Source organism: Garra rufa, chromosome 16 (assembly GCF_049309525.1).
Source record: "Garra rufa chromosome 16, GarRuf1.0, whole genome shotgun sequence".
NCBI classification, from domain to species: Eukaryota; Metazoa; Chordata; class Actinopteri; order Cypriniformes; family Cyprinidae; genus Garra; species Garra rufa.
The window spans coordinates 42295648-42309492 of record NC_133376.1 but is presented as its reverse complement, the minus strand read 5'-3'; the positions used below and the strand labels follow the sequence as shown (position 1 = coordinate 42309492).

The window sequence follows — 13845 nt, the reverse complement described above, 5'->3', positions numbered from 1 at the left end:
GTCATGAGTAGATCTCTTTCTCAAAACATCTTTGCATGAGCATCAAGTAATCACTTCTCTTCTGTCTTATGTAGAGAAGAATACGGAAAGCTGTTTGACTTTGTCAATGCCAAGAAACTGAATATCAAGAACAGAGGATTTAAAGAGGTAAGTTCTGATGTTTTCAGAACATTTGTTTTGATTTTAGCTCAAATGTGCAAAAATATGCACAGCAGGGCAGGACAGTGCATATTTATTATTATAATTAACTATAGTTAAAAATTATACGTCTATTGTGAGATCATTTCTATCTATAAAAAATGTTTCTTTTAATATGTGACCCTGGACCACAAAACCAGTCATAAGGTTAAATTTGACAACTGAGATTTATACATCATATGAAAGCTCAATAAATACGCTTTCTATTGATGTATGGTTTGTTAGGATAGGACAATATTTGGCTGAAATACATCTATTTGAAATCAGAAATCTGAGGATGCAAAAAAATCAAAAAGACTGAGAAAATCACCTTTAAAGTTGTCCAAATTAGGTTCTTAACAATGCATATTACAAATCAAAAATTACATTTTGATATGTTTACAATAGGAAATTTCCAAAAAATCTTCATGGAACATGAACTTTACTTAATTTCTTAATGATTTTTGGCATAAAAGAAAAATCAATAATTTTGACCCATACAATGTATTTTTGGCTATTGCTACAAATATACCCCAGCGACTTAAGACTGGTTTTGTGGTCCAGGGTCACATATGTTTACTTTGGGTAAAAGTCAAGCCTTTTAAAAAGTGAATTCTAGTCAAACAGTGCTTTATAAATCTACCTAAATCATTCAGCCACTTTTTACAGTTTTTAGTAAATCAACGTAAGGATTTTTTAACTACTGTTCAAAATGTCAAGGTCAGAATAACTTTTTTTTGGTTTTTATTTAACAAGGATACAATAAATTTAGTAAAGACAGTAAAGACATTTATAATGTTGCAAAATATTTCTATATTAAACAAATACTGTTCTTTTGAACTTTATATTCATATTAGAATGAGTTTTTATCACAGAAATAAACGTGTACGTTTTACAGTATATTCGCATAGAAAACAGATATTTCAAATTGTAGTCATACAATTTATAATAAAATACAGCCTTGGTGAGCATAAGGCTTCTATCAAAAAAAAAAACTTTTGAACAGTAATGTATGTGCACCATTAGAACAAATCCAGGTTTCTTCTGCTTCTGAATGAGTGCAGGAATCAGTTATCACAATATTTGCAATGTTACTTAATATTAGAAATATTAAGTCAGATTATATCAGGCCTTAAAGGATTACTCCACTTCCAAAATAAACATTTCCTTATTTACTCACCCCCATGTCGTCCAAGATGTTCATGTCTCTCTCTTCGGTTGCAAAGAAGTTTTTTGAGAAACATTCAAGGCTTTTTCTCCATATAGTGGACTTCAATGGTGCTCAATGTATCGAAGGTTAAAAATGCTGTTTAAATACAGCTTCAAAGGGCTTTGAACAATCACAGCTGAGAAATAAGAGTCTCAATCTGTCATTAAAAAAAAAAAAAAAAAAAAGTATATACTTTTTAAGCTCAAATGATTTTATTTTGTGCACTCTGGTTCAAAACAAGTCGTCAAAAGTTGTTTAGAATCAACCTGCATCAATGCAGAAGTACAGAGTGAACGAGCAAAGAAGGTCAAACACACTTTCAAAAAAAGGTAAAACAACGAAGTTGGAGAAAATGAGATGGGAGTGGTTTTTTTTTCTTTTACATAACCTAACTTTATTGAACCGGAGTGCACAGGGTAAGCATGCATATCACAAAACTAGACAAGACGAGCATTTGAGGTTAAAAACTATATACATTTTTATTTATTTATTTATTTTCTTATTTTTTAGAAAAAAGCCAGTTGTTTCACTAGATAAGACCCTCATTCATTGATTGGAATAATTTAGAGCCCTTTGAAGCTGCTTTGAAACTGCGTTTACCTTTAATCCGTTGAGCACCATTACAGTCCACTATATGAAGAAAAATCCTGGAACGTTTTCCTTAAAAAGATTAATTTCTTTGCGACCGAAGAAAGGCATGAATATCTTGTGACAAATTCCGCAAGTGAAGAAATCCTTTAATGTGCAGTGTCTATTTTCAATTTCTTAATTTTCTTTTCTCCCCCCTGGATGCCAAATATGCGTGCATGTCGTATTCATGCACTGGTAGACACAGAATCTGAAACCAGTTTTAACTAAATAAACAACTTATGCTGTTGATGGATCTGCGCTGATGGGGAATAAACAGGAATGGCATTTGAACCTCTAATTCTCTGATCCAGACTCCGTTTGTGTTTATACTGAAGTGCCCCTGATGGTGACACACTTTCACTACATGAACTTCCTGTGGACAGCAGCAGCATACACAGTCATGCGTTACATTGACATTATTTATTGAAGTGTGTGTGTGTGTGCTCTAGGGCATGAAAGGAGCAGAAGGCTACAGCGACTCTGATGAAGACCAGCATGACGCTTACCTGGAGAGGATGAAAGAAGAGGGCAAGATCAGAGAGGAGGGAGACGGCAGCGACGAATCAGAGGGCGACAGCGGTACGGACACACTTCAACTAAATCAGATAACGCAAACTAAATATATAGGGTGCTTTCCACTTTACTTTTGCACAATAAAAGCTAGTTTTAAGTTCTGAAACATACAGGATAGGGGTGGGCGATATGGTAAAAATATCATATCACGATTTTTTCAAGAAATATCACGATTCACGATTTTATCACGATTCTTTGTCATGTTGGTTTTACTTTTTTACAAGTTGTCTGAGTAGTACAGCCAAATTAATTTTTCTATTTTAAAACCAAAACCTTACAAGGTAACAAAATATAAAATAAAAAGAATGGCAGATATTTAAGCCAAAGTGGGCGAAGACAAAAAATCTTTGTCATTATTTTCTTTGTTTTTAAAAAATAAGAACAAAGATAAGCTACATGTTACAAATACACATACTATACAAATAAAACAAACAGTGCTTTAATTTTCAGGTACAGTCCATGTATTTATCAGTAGCATTCAAGAAATTTAATTAACAAATATAAAAATAAAACACTATATACATTATATACATAAATTATACATAGAAGCAACATTTAAAGCAACTGTATTGAAGTTCTTCAGTCAAGAGCAGTGAGTGATTTTCCTTTTGTGTTTTGTTTTATTAGTGTATCATCACCCAAAAATGACAATTCTGTCATCATTTACTCACTCTCGCATTTTTTTAAGCATAAAACATGCTGAACATAAAACTTATTTTGAATAATGTGGGTAACCAAACAGTTGCTGGGTCCCCAGTTACTTCCATATATTTTATTTATTTATTTTAAGTCAGTGGGGACCTGCTACTGTTACCCACATTCTTCAAAATATCTTCTTTTGTGTTAAGCACAAGAAAAAAATTAATAGAGATTTAGGACATGTGAGTGACAACATTTTTGGGTGTACTGTCCCTTTAATGACAATCGACAGCATGTTTAGCTCTGTCGCAGAGCTGCAGGCATCTATACAGGCGCGCATCCGTTTTTCTCTTAACTGTTTACTTTCACTTTAGACAACCGACTGTGTTTATATGTAATCCTTGCGTGTTTTTGACAGTATAAGCAAATTAAACGCCAAAGATAGCTCAGTTTAGTAATCAGGTGCTGTTTGACAGGCTTTTAGCGCACGTGCTTCAGGTTTACGCGCTCATGAAGCGCATGCCAGAACAGCGCGCGGACCAAATGGCGTTATTTTACCGGCAAGACTTTGAAGCACATTCAAATAATGTACTTTTGTGATCGCGAATATGAATAAGTGCAGTGTCCCGTGAGTGAATGTACAGTATATTAAGATGGAGGCACACTGTAGCACGATACTACGATATTTATTCAAAAGCAGATCGTGGAGACATTTTAATCGTCCACGATCAAAAATCGTCATATCGCACACCCCTAATACAGGATATTTTTTTAGTAAAAAATCAGGGAATTTGATTTCTTAGTTCATGAGGTAAAACTATATATTATATGAGCTATATATTATTTTTTGATTTATTTGATCTATTTAATTTTTTATTATTAGTAAAATGTCATTAATGCTTTAAGGCGAGATGCTGCAGGTGAATAGGGTAAAAACATTTATAGCTATCACATTACTTACCCAGTTAATTGGTCGCATTGATAATTGCAAACTTTTTTTTGTATTACAAGTTTTGTAAAATGTTAGGTTTAAATATACAAATGAGCCATTGTTCAATGAAATATCTGCTAATTTGCATGCATTTCTTGTAAAAAAAAAAAAAACTGGATGAAGTCAGTATCAAAATTCTTGTTTAATTTTTTTTTGACGTATTAGAGTCAGAAAAACAGACTTTTTACCATTTTGGGGGGAATAAAATGTATAAAATCAAGCAGCTTATATATGAACAAATCCCTCTGTAAAAACCATCAGAATATAGAGAGGAATAAAAATGTAAAGTTTGGTGTGTGTAAGTGCTACTGGAGTGGAGATTTATGACTCAGTCTAGGAGAAAAAAAACTCATTTTGAGAAAACAGCCTTTAAAAATATGGATTGTGATTAAAATCTATTGACACAAATAGATAAAGTGCTATAAAAGAAAGACTTAACAGTGTCTTTGGGGTGTTTTCTTTCCACTAGTCTGAAAAAACACTTTATGAAACAGCAAAAAGCCCAAAATCTCAAACTTGACAGGTGCATGAAAAAAGTGTTACTTTACCCTTCAAGTAAAGTAAGTAGTTACTGTAATTAAAATCTATTATCTTCCTGTAGATGAGTCTTTCAACCCCGGAGAAGAGGATGATGACGTCCCAGAAGAGTAAGCGTCTCAAACCTTTTTTCCTTTGATTTTAAAATGGTTTGTCAGTCTTTCACTCAATATAATGCGTATACTGTGTCTGTGCAGGTATGACAGTAACGCTTCAGTGAGCGAAAGCGAGGAAGATGGAGACAGCGAGGATGAAGGCAAGAAGAAAAAACCTGAGAAGAAGCCCAAGAAAGTGGTGAAGGAGAAGAAAGAGCGAAAACCACGGAAAGAGGTATTGCACAGTATTTGAATATTTACATATCAATATATCACAGATTAAAGGCATCAGATTCACACTGGTTTGCTAGAAAATGAAACCAGACCCCCGATAGCACGCTTTATTAACCCTCACCGCCTCTTTTTGTGGCCAACAGAAGAAGGTGAAGGACGCCGGGGCCCCGAAGAGGCCGATGAGCGCATACATGCTGTGGCTGAACGGCAACAGAGAGCGAATCAAGAGTGAGAATCCTGGGATATCAGTCACAGAAATCTCCAAGAAGGCTGGAGAAATGTGGAAACAGCTGGGCAAAGACCGCAAAGAGGTCAGCTGGGTTAAAATCACACACGTGCGCACACACCAGAAACCAGATAAACTTTCATTGCACCCAGAATGTTTCGTTAAATATCTGAATTTACAATATGTGACCCTGGACCACAAAACCAGTCATAAGGTAAAATTTTACAAAACTGAGATTTATACATCATATGAAAGCTCAACAAATAAGCTTTCTATTGATGCATAGTTTGTTAGGATAGGACAATATTTGACCGAGATACATCTATTTGAAAATCAAGAATCTGAGGGTGCAAAAAAATCAAATTACTGAGAAAATCACCTTTAAAGTTGTCCAAATTAGGTTCTTAACAATGCATTTTACAAATCAAAAATTACATTTTGATATATTTACAGTAGGAATTTTACAAAAAATCTTCATGGAACATGATCTTTACTTAATTTCCTAATGATTTTTGGCATAAAAGAAAAATCAATAATTTTGACCCATGCAATGTATTTTTGGCTATTGCTACAAATATACCCCAGCGACTTAAGACTGGTTTTGTGCTCCAGGGTCACATATGTCCAGGGTTTGAAATTAATATCCGACAACCCACCAAATGCAGGTAAAAATCAGCTGTTGTGGGTAATGCTGTCAAATCACTAGGTTACATTTCGTGTATTTACATTAATTTATTGGGGAAGTTCATGCAAGCCAAATCTGCACAGGTTTAGCGCGAATACTGAACTCATGAGACATTTTGGAGTACGTTGCAAAAAACAAACAAAACGCTCCTACAGAAATGCACGCATTCACGACTATGAGTGTTAATTTTGACAGCAAATTTTGATTTAGTTTTAGTCATAGTCTTTTGACTAAAATGCTATTTAGTTTTAGTCATATTTTAGTTTGTTAGATTTAGTCAGCTAAAATCGAATGGGTTTAGTTACAGTGTAATGCATTTATGAAAAGTTTCTCTAAAATTACCAAACTCGTGTAGATTTCATATTAAGGTTTTATTATGATAGACACAGATTTAACTGGTGTGATACACAGCATGCCTTTTATATTAAAATTAAATTAAACCACTTCTCATACCGAAACATGAACATATAGGCTGATTATGCATTCTTCATAACAACTTGTTTACCACACACAGACGTTTATTTATATAAAATTAGATACATTTTAATTAGGGCTACTAAAGTGACTCAGTCAAGAGCAGTGAGTGATTTTCTGGCTTTCTTTTGTTGCTTGATTATATCGATGCCACAAACAATAGCAACTAAATGTGACCATGTACCACAAAACCAGTCTTAAGTCGCTGGGGTATATTTGTAGCAATAGCCAAAAATACATTGTATGGGTCAAAATTATTGATTTTTCTTTTATGTCAAAAAACATTAGGAAATTAAGTAAAGATCATGTTCCATTAAGATTTTTTTGTAAAATTCCTACTGTAAACCTATCAAAATGTAATTTTTGATTAGTAATATGCATTGTTAAGAACTTAATTTGGACAACTTTAAAGGTGATTTTCTCAGTATTTTGATTTTTTTGCACCCTCAGATTCCAGATTTTCAAATAGATGTATCTCGGCCAAATATTGCCCTATCCTAACAAACTATACATCAATAGAAAGCTTATTTATTGAGCTTTCATATGATGTATATATCTCAGTTTTGTAAAATTTAACCTTATGACTGGTTTTGTGGTCCAGGGTCACAAAATGAGGCTGCTGTCCCTTTAAAACCGAACGCATGGATGCAATGTACTGATACACGTCTGATAGTCTCCCAATTGTTTTCGTTCACTTAAGATGTAACCGATTGTGTTTACGTGAATGCTCATCAAAACGGACAATTCACAGGGTCTGTGTATTTTTCTGTTCATGAGATGCGAAAGAATAACTTGTGTGCTGTGTGAGAGGTGCTCAGAAAACCGGACCAAATTGAGTTCTCTTTTGCGTCGTCAAATTGATCCATATGTCTGTTCTTTTCTTACTGCCAGATACTGACATTTTTGAATGTTTCATGAGATGTGCAGCAAATGTATGCCAGCTTATGTATATTAACACTGCTATGTGATGAAGTCTGGTTAGTGTGTGGATTTAGACCCCTTTCACTGCATGAATCAATTAATATGCATTAATAACGATCACATAATTCAAGATATGGGGCAGAAAATGTATATATTTATCATTTCATATAGTTATAATATCACACAAAGAGTCATTTAAAGTATCTTTTTTATTTTTAAATGAATTTCAAATATCAGTATTCAACGTTTTATGTTTAAAATATCAAAACATTATTTATGCATTAGTAACTGCAGGTTAAAACGTTCCATGCTTCTCTGGGCTTCATTAAACCGTGTGTTAATACTTCTAAATGGCACCTTAGATGCAACTTTGCAGATGCAACTGCAAAGATGAGTTATGTTGATACTAATTTAATTTGTTTGGTAACAGCCTAAATGTATTATAATTGACTGGTTAAATCTAAGAATTTCACTCAAAAGATGATGCACACTTTAAAAAAAATCTGTATAAACTTGGAAATATTAATTTCTATCACTGCAGTAAACTGGCCACACAGAATATGTAGAATATCGAAGAATTCAGGAGTCAGTTGTCCATGCACAATAACACACTCCGCATAATATTGTATAATTATCTTTATTAAAATAGCCAGAAATTAAACGGAAAATATTGAGATTATTTTTGTCATTAACACACACCTCTAGTTCTGACACCAAATGATTTGCAACATCATTTGTTAATTTCAATCCCTGGATGTCAATCATTTAATGCCTGCGTTTTCATAATTTAAATTCTTACAGTCTTGATTCTTTCATCAATCAAAAACACTATGGATTTTAATTCTGTGGCAAATTTAATATTTTATGCATGGTGTCTAGTTTTTTCAGAATTGCTTTCTTTTCTGCAAATGCAGAGTGAGTTGCAGCACTGAAGATATTTAATGTGCCGCAGACAGATGATTGAAGCATAAACTTCTGATGTGGTGCTGTCAGTTGGTTTGTTTATTTGATTCAGCAGTACGTTCAGCTCAATGTGTCTCATGTGTTTTGCAGGAGTGGGACAAAAAGGCTGAAGAGGCCAAGAGACAATATGAGAAAGCCATGAAAGAGTACAGAGAGAGTGGAGGAGGAGCGGCGGCAGCAGCAGCATCTAATACTAAGTGAGCAAACTGATCCATCAGACGCACTCTTTATATTACAACTGTTTTGATTTAAAACATTTTTGTACACTGTGTGACCATTTATATAAATGTCAGTTTGCACATTGTTTGGAATCAGGCGGTGGGCAAGATATCAGAGAACATCAAGGAAATAATCAATTTTTTCAAACTTCGTTTTTGAATGTCTCAAATTATTACAATTTAAAATAACCGGTAACACTTTACAATAAGGTTCATTAGTTAAACATTAGTTAATGTATTAACTAACATGAACTAACCATGAGCAATACATCTGTTAATGTATTTACTAATCTTTATTAACGTTAGTTAACGGAAATACAGTTGTTCATTGTTTGTTCATGTTAGTTCACACTGCATTAACTAATGTTAACAAAATTTTAATAATGTATTAGTAAATGTTGAAATTAACATTAACAAAGATTAATAAATGCTGTGTAAGTCCAGTTCATTATTAGTTCATGTTAACTAATATGGTTAACTAATGTTAACTAATGAACCTTATTGTAAAGTGTTACCAAATAACCATATACTGTGTGAATATCTGTTAAAATGTGATTTATTCCTGTGATCAAAGAGTCACATGATCCTTCAGAAATCATTGTAATATGCTGATTTCCTGCTCAACAAACATTATAAATGTTAAAAACGGTTCTGCACATTATTTTTTTTTTTGTGCAAACTGAGATGCGTTTTATTTTTCATGATTCACAGATGAAAAGAAAGCTCAAAAGAACAGCATTTATTTAAAATATCTTTTTTAACCACATGTAACAATGTATTACTGTCACTTTTGAGCAATTTAATGCATCCTTGCTGTACATGGTTTATCACTCACCTCAAACTTGAAAATTGCAGTTATTTGCAGTTCTGGTTTATGTTGACACAGTCGTTCCTTGTGCTTTCAGAGAAAAGAAAAAGAAAGGAGGGAAGGTGGAAGCTAAGAGGAAGAGTGGAGGAGAAAAGGAGAAAAAGAAGGAGGGAGGAAACGAGAGCTTTAAGAGTAAAGAGTTCATCTCCAGCGAAGAGAGCTCATCTGAATCTGACCACGACAGAGGCAGCAAACGCAAGGTTTGTGACTGATGCACTTTTTCTTGGATTTATTATTATTATCATCATGATTATTTTGGTCAATATTGTAATCACGATTATTTAACACGATTATGACAGGGTCTAAAACTTTATATTAGTGATTCATTTAAAGATAGCAATGCAGCTGAAAAAAGATACATTTTTATAAGAATAAAATAAAAAACTGAATACTTTTATTCAAGTCTAAAGTAGTCTAACAATACTACATAAATTAAATGTAATTATTTGAATGTAAAATAAAACAGTGTCTTCACTGTAATAGTTAAACATGCTTTGTTTCTTTTTAAAACTTCAAAAGTACTTCATTCAAGAGCAGTGAGTGATTTGTATTTTTACGTTTTATTAATATTAAGCAGAGATGGCAGAAGGAATAGTATTTGTTGCCGCTTTAAGAGCCACACGGATCCAATATACTGTTAAACACGTATTTTCATTCTCAACTGTTTATGATCATTTAAGATACGGCTGCACGATACATCGTTTCAGCATCGTCATCGCGATGTACGCATGTGCGATAGTCACATCGCGGCAGTCACGATGCTAGGCAAAATAAAAATTAAATTATGTGTGTCTGGTTTAAAAATTTACTTTCTATATCTCTAAACTTTCTATTCACGGACCTATATTTGTCTAATATAAACTAACTCATATTTAAGGGTTCTTTAAAAACTACAAAGCACACATTGCTTCACTTACTTCATGCATGCAACCGCTTCAATGAAAAAATTAATGCATACAGAAGCACCAAATTGGTGTATTTGAATATTTATATTTACTTTATGCAACAGATCTGAGAAAGAAGCCAGTTGTTGAAAAGTTTAATCTTTGTTAGCTGATAAGCAACACTTGTTTTACTTTGGCTAAACAAAGTATGTAAAACGCACAAAAAAAAAAGAATCTTCTGACATAGGCCTATATATATATATATATATATATATATATTTTTTTTTTTTTTTTTTGTGACAAATATATTTACTAATCTGTTTTCAAAAAAGAAGTTGAATAAAATGTTAAATTATTTTGTCACTCATGTTAATTCCTTAGTGTGATAATGAAGTGTCCTCTTTTCATTCTCAAAATGAGTTTCCTTTCATCAGGGTAAAAGCAACATTATTACTTTCATAACATATTAGAGCCTTGATTTGCCTGAATTGACAGTGAATAAGGTGAGTCAAACTGTTTTTGAAACAACCCAAAATAAGCTTTAAAAAGTATTTTATTTCAGGGTTTTGATTATACTTTTAAATTTTTTTATTCTTTGAAAACGCTTACAAAATTATCCCAATTATTTTTGAATTATTATTTGATTAAGCAGTTCAAAACACCTGATGAACATAAATGAATTTGTACACATCGCAATATATATCGCATGAAAAAAAATATCGCAATGTAATTTTTTCCCAATATCGTGCAGCCCTAATTTAAGACATAACTGACAAGGGTTTACGTGGATAATCACCAAGCGCCTCATTTAGAAATATTCTTGTGTGTATTTCACCGTTTAGGGTCACCTTGAGTTAAAAGATAACTTTACAAGTCCGTGTTCTGCTCCGTCTCTGAGTGCACACACAGAATAGTTTTTTTTTTAAGCGCTATTTAAAACACAACATCAAAGAAACATTAATAAATCAAGCACGTCCTGTTTTATAAAAGTCACGTTACATGTTTTTGCTGCATTGCCTGTGAAATTAGGCTTTTATGGAGAAAAGAAATTGCACCAATGGTAAGGGGACGGAATAATCGTTTCATCTCCATCAGGGTTGGGGCCGTTCATGAATTGAATTGAGAATGAATGGTAAATTCCAATTCACTTCCTGGAATGGAATTGGAATTGCATGCAGCTGACAGGAAATGGAATTGGAATTGAATTGGAATGTCAGGAAACAGAATTTAATTCAAATAAATTCCACTTGAGTTGCTAAATAAAATAATTTGACTTGATTTGCTTAATAGTTTATAGTACTATATAGTAATATTGTAAATCACATAAACAACAAACATATAAAAGAAACACAAAGTACTGTATGTTTAGCATGTTAAGCGTGATCATTTCACATGCCAAATTTCAGGAAATTATGATAATTCGATGCAATAAAAAGTGAATGAAATGCATGAATGAACATGACTCATTTTTTGAGTTGAGACATATATTATGTGCTAATCAAATATTGAATGTATAGTACATCCACAAACTTATCACCACTGTCATTCAATTATTAATTCATAATGTACAGTTCTCATTTGTATTTACTTGCATTTGATCAACTCTATTTCATACATGGTATTTGTAAAGCATCATAAATAAAGTTCAAATTTATGTCTCTAAATGTAATCACAAATAAATGCTCAAATGGCAATAAACGGAATTCATTGGAATTTCCCTGAATTGAATTCCACTTCCTGTAATTTTAATTCCAACTCTGTTTCCTGTAATTGTTGTTGAATTCCAATTCCATTTCCTTCTTTGAATTGGAATTGAGTTCATTCCTGAATTGACCCCAACCCTGATCTACTGTATTTTCATGATCGTTTGAAGCCGAAATCGAAATCCAAACTGAATTGTGATTAATTGCACAGCCCTAGTGCATCATTTAACCAGCTTTATCCATCACAGGCTTCTGATGAGGAAGAGGAAGAGGAAGCGGCGTCCACACCCGCCAGCTCAGAGGAGGAGTCAGGATCTGACTGAAGTCACACTGACAGCACAGAGACATTTCCACATCTCAGGTTTCACACTGAATAACTGATGGTTACTCGGACCAAGACTTTCTACTTCTGTGCCTGCAAGCACACTTTCACATGCATTTTTCCATTCAGACTGAGAACTTGGAAATAGACGGGTAACATTTTTCCCTTCTTTGAGAGTGTCATCAGTAAAGCTCTCAATTTTTTTTTTTTTTTTTCAGTTTTGGTAGACATGATTCAGGGAAGTGTGGATAGATCTACTTGTAGAGTGTTTTGCCCTCTTGTTTTCAATTTTTTCAAAATGGTAAGACTGCACTTCGGTAAATGTTTTGATTTCGATAACATGTTTTGTACTTAAAGCTATCAAAATGTTCATCACTGTATTGCAATAAAAGTTCAGTGAGTGATTCAGTGCCCCTGTGTTTGTGTGGCTTATCATGTGACATCCTGACTGAAGAGTGTCTTTATCCACCTGTTTTATGGGTGAGTCTTCCGGTTCATTCTCCTCTTTAGGAAAATAACAAAGAATAACATGCAGCAAACACTAATACTACAGTGTGCACTACAAACTAATAATGAAGATAATACATTACAATAACATGGTAAAACACCAATTTGCAATATCAAGCAGTTTAACCCTCTGGGCCTCCTCATTTAGGGCTCACACTTGGCTCCCTCACGGTCAAAAGTGACCGAAGCCTTAAGTAACTTTTTTTTCTTCAGGAAAATCAATTAAATACATTTGTTCAATAAATAATTATTATTTAGAATTGAGCATTTATGAATCTATGCAATATTTATACAGTTTTAATGAGCAATTTCTTCCCTCTAGAATTATATTTTATATTTTTTAATTTAACTATGTATTTATTATTTTTCAATAAATACAACATTTCACATTAAAATAGAGTAAAAGCATTTAAAATCCATTTTTTTAAGTGAAAATTGCACCATCTAGTGGCATAAAAAATAAAAACTTGTGTAATGTCATGTAACCTCCTGTATCTCCCTATATACATATATAAAGGGGCTTTGGGATTCCTATTGTTTTTTTTGTTTTTTTTACTGTTTCTTCATTTTAATAGGCTTTGCATTTAGAAATATTTTCAGACATTCTAAAAGATTACTTTTGGCAAGGTTTAGATTTTTTTTTTTTGATTGGATAAGTGTCAGGTTTTGCATTTTTCTGCTCATTTCTGTGTCTGTGTGTGTGTCTGTGTGTGCGCGTGTGTGTGCGTGTGTTTGTCAGTTCTGTACTTTTGTTATTTTAGAGTGTCAGTCCTTGCTTGCTGAACACTTCTTTTCAGCACAGTGGCTGATTTGTAGCTTGTACTACCAAAAGATTATCTGAATTATCACATTTTTTCGTATTTCCCATTCATTTCCTTTGTCGGTCATTTCTGACCGCGAAGGAGCCAAGTGTGACTAATTATTTTTTGACACTTTAACATATCCGATTTTTTTTTTTTTTGTGTACTCACATAGATAATGCAACAAA

At 33.1% G+C, this 13845-nt stretch overlaps 1 protein-coding gene across 2 annotated transcripts in view; it reads left to right on the top strand.

The window, feature by feature from the left end:
• Positions 1 to 12761, top strand: part of ssrp1a (structure specific recognition protein 1a) — a 30562-nt gene extending 17801 nt beyond the window's left edge. For both annotated transcript variants that reach the window (XM_073820688.1, XM_073820687.1), the window contains exons 11-18: positions 75 to 147; positions 2467 to 2596; positions 4822 to 4867; positions 4955 to 5087; positions 5230 to 5397; positions 8446 to 8552; positions 9479 to 9641; positions 12277 to 12761. In XM_073820688.1, coding sequence (XP_073676789.1) covers positions 75 to 147; positions 2467 to 2596; positions 4822 to 4867; positions 4955 to 5087; positions 5230 to 5397; positions 8446 to 8552; positions 9479 to 9641; positions 12277 to 12351 — 895 coding nt within the window. In that variant the 3' untranslated portion in view covers positions 12352 to 12761. The remainder of the gene's footprint in view (positions 1 to 74; positions 148 to 2466; positions 2597 to 4821; positions 4868 to 4954; positions 5088 to 5229; positions 5398 to 8445; positions 8553 to 9478; positions 9642 to 12276) is intronic.
• Positions 12762 to 13845: the final 1084 nt, after the last annotated feature.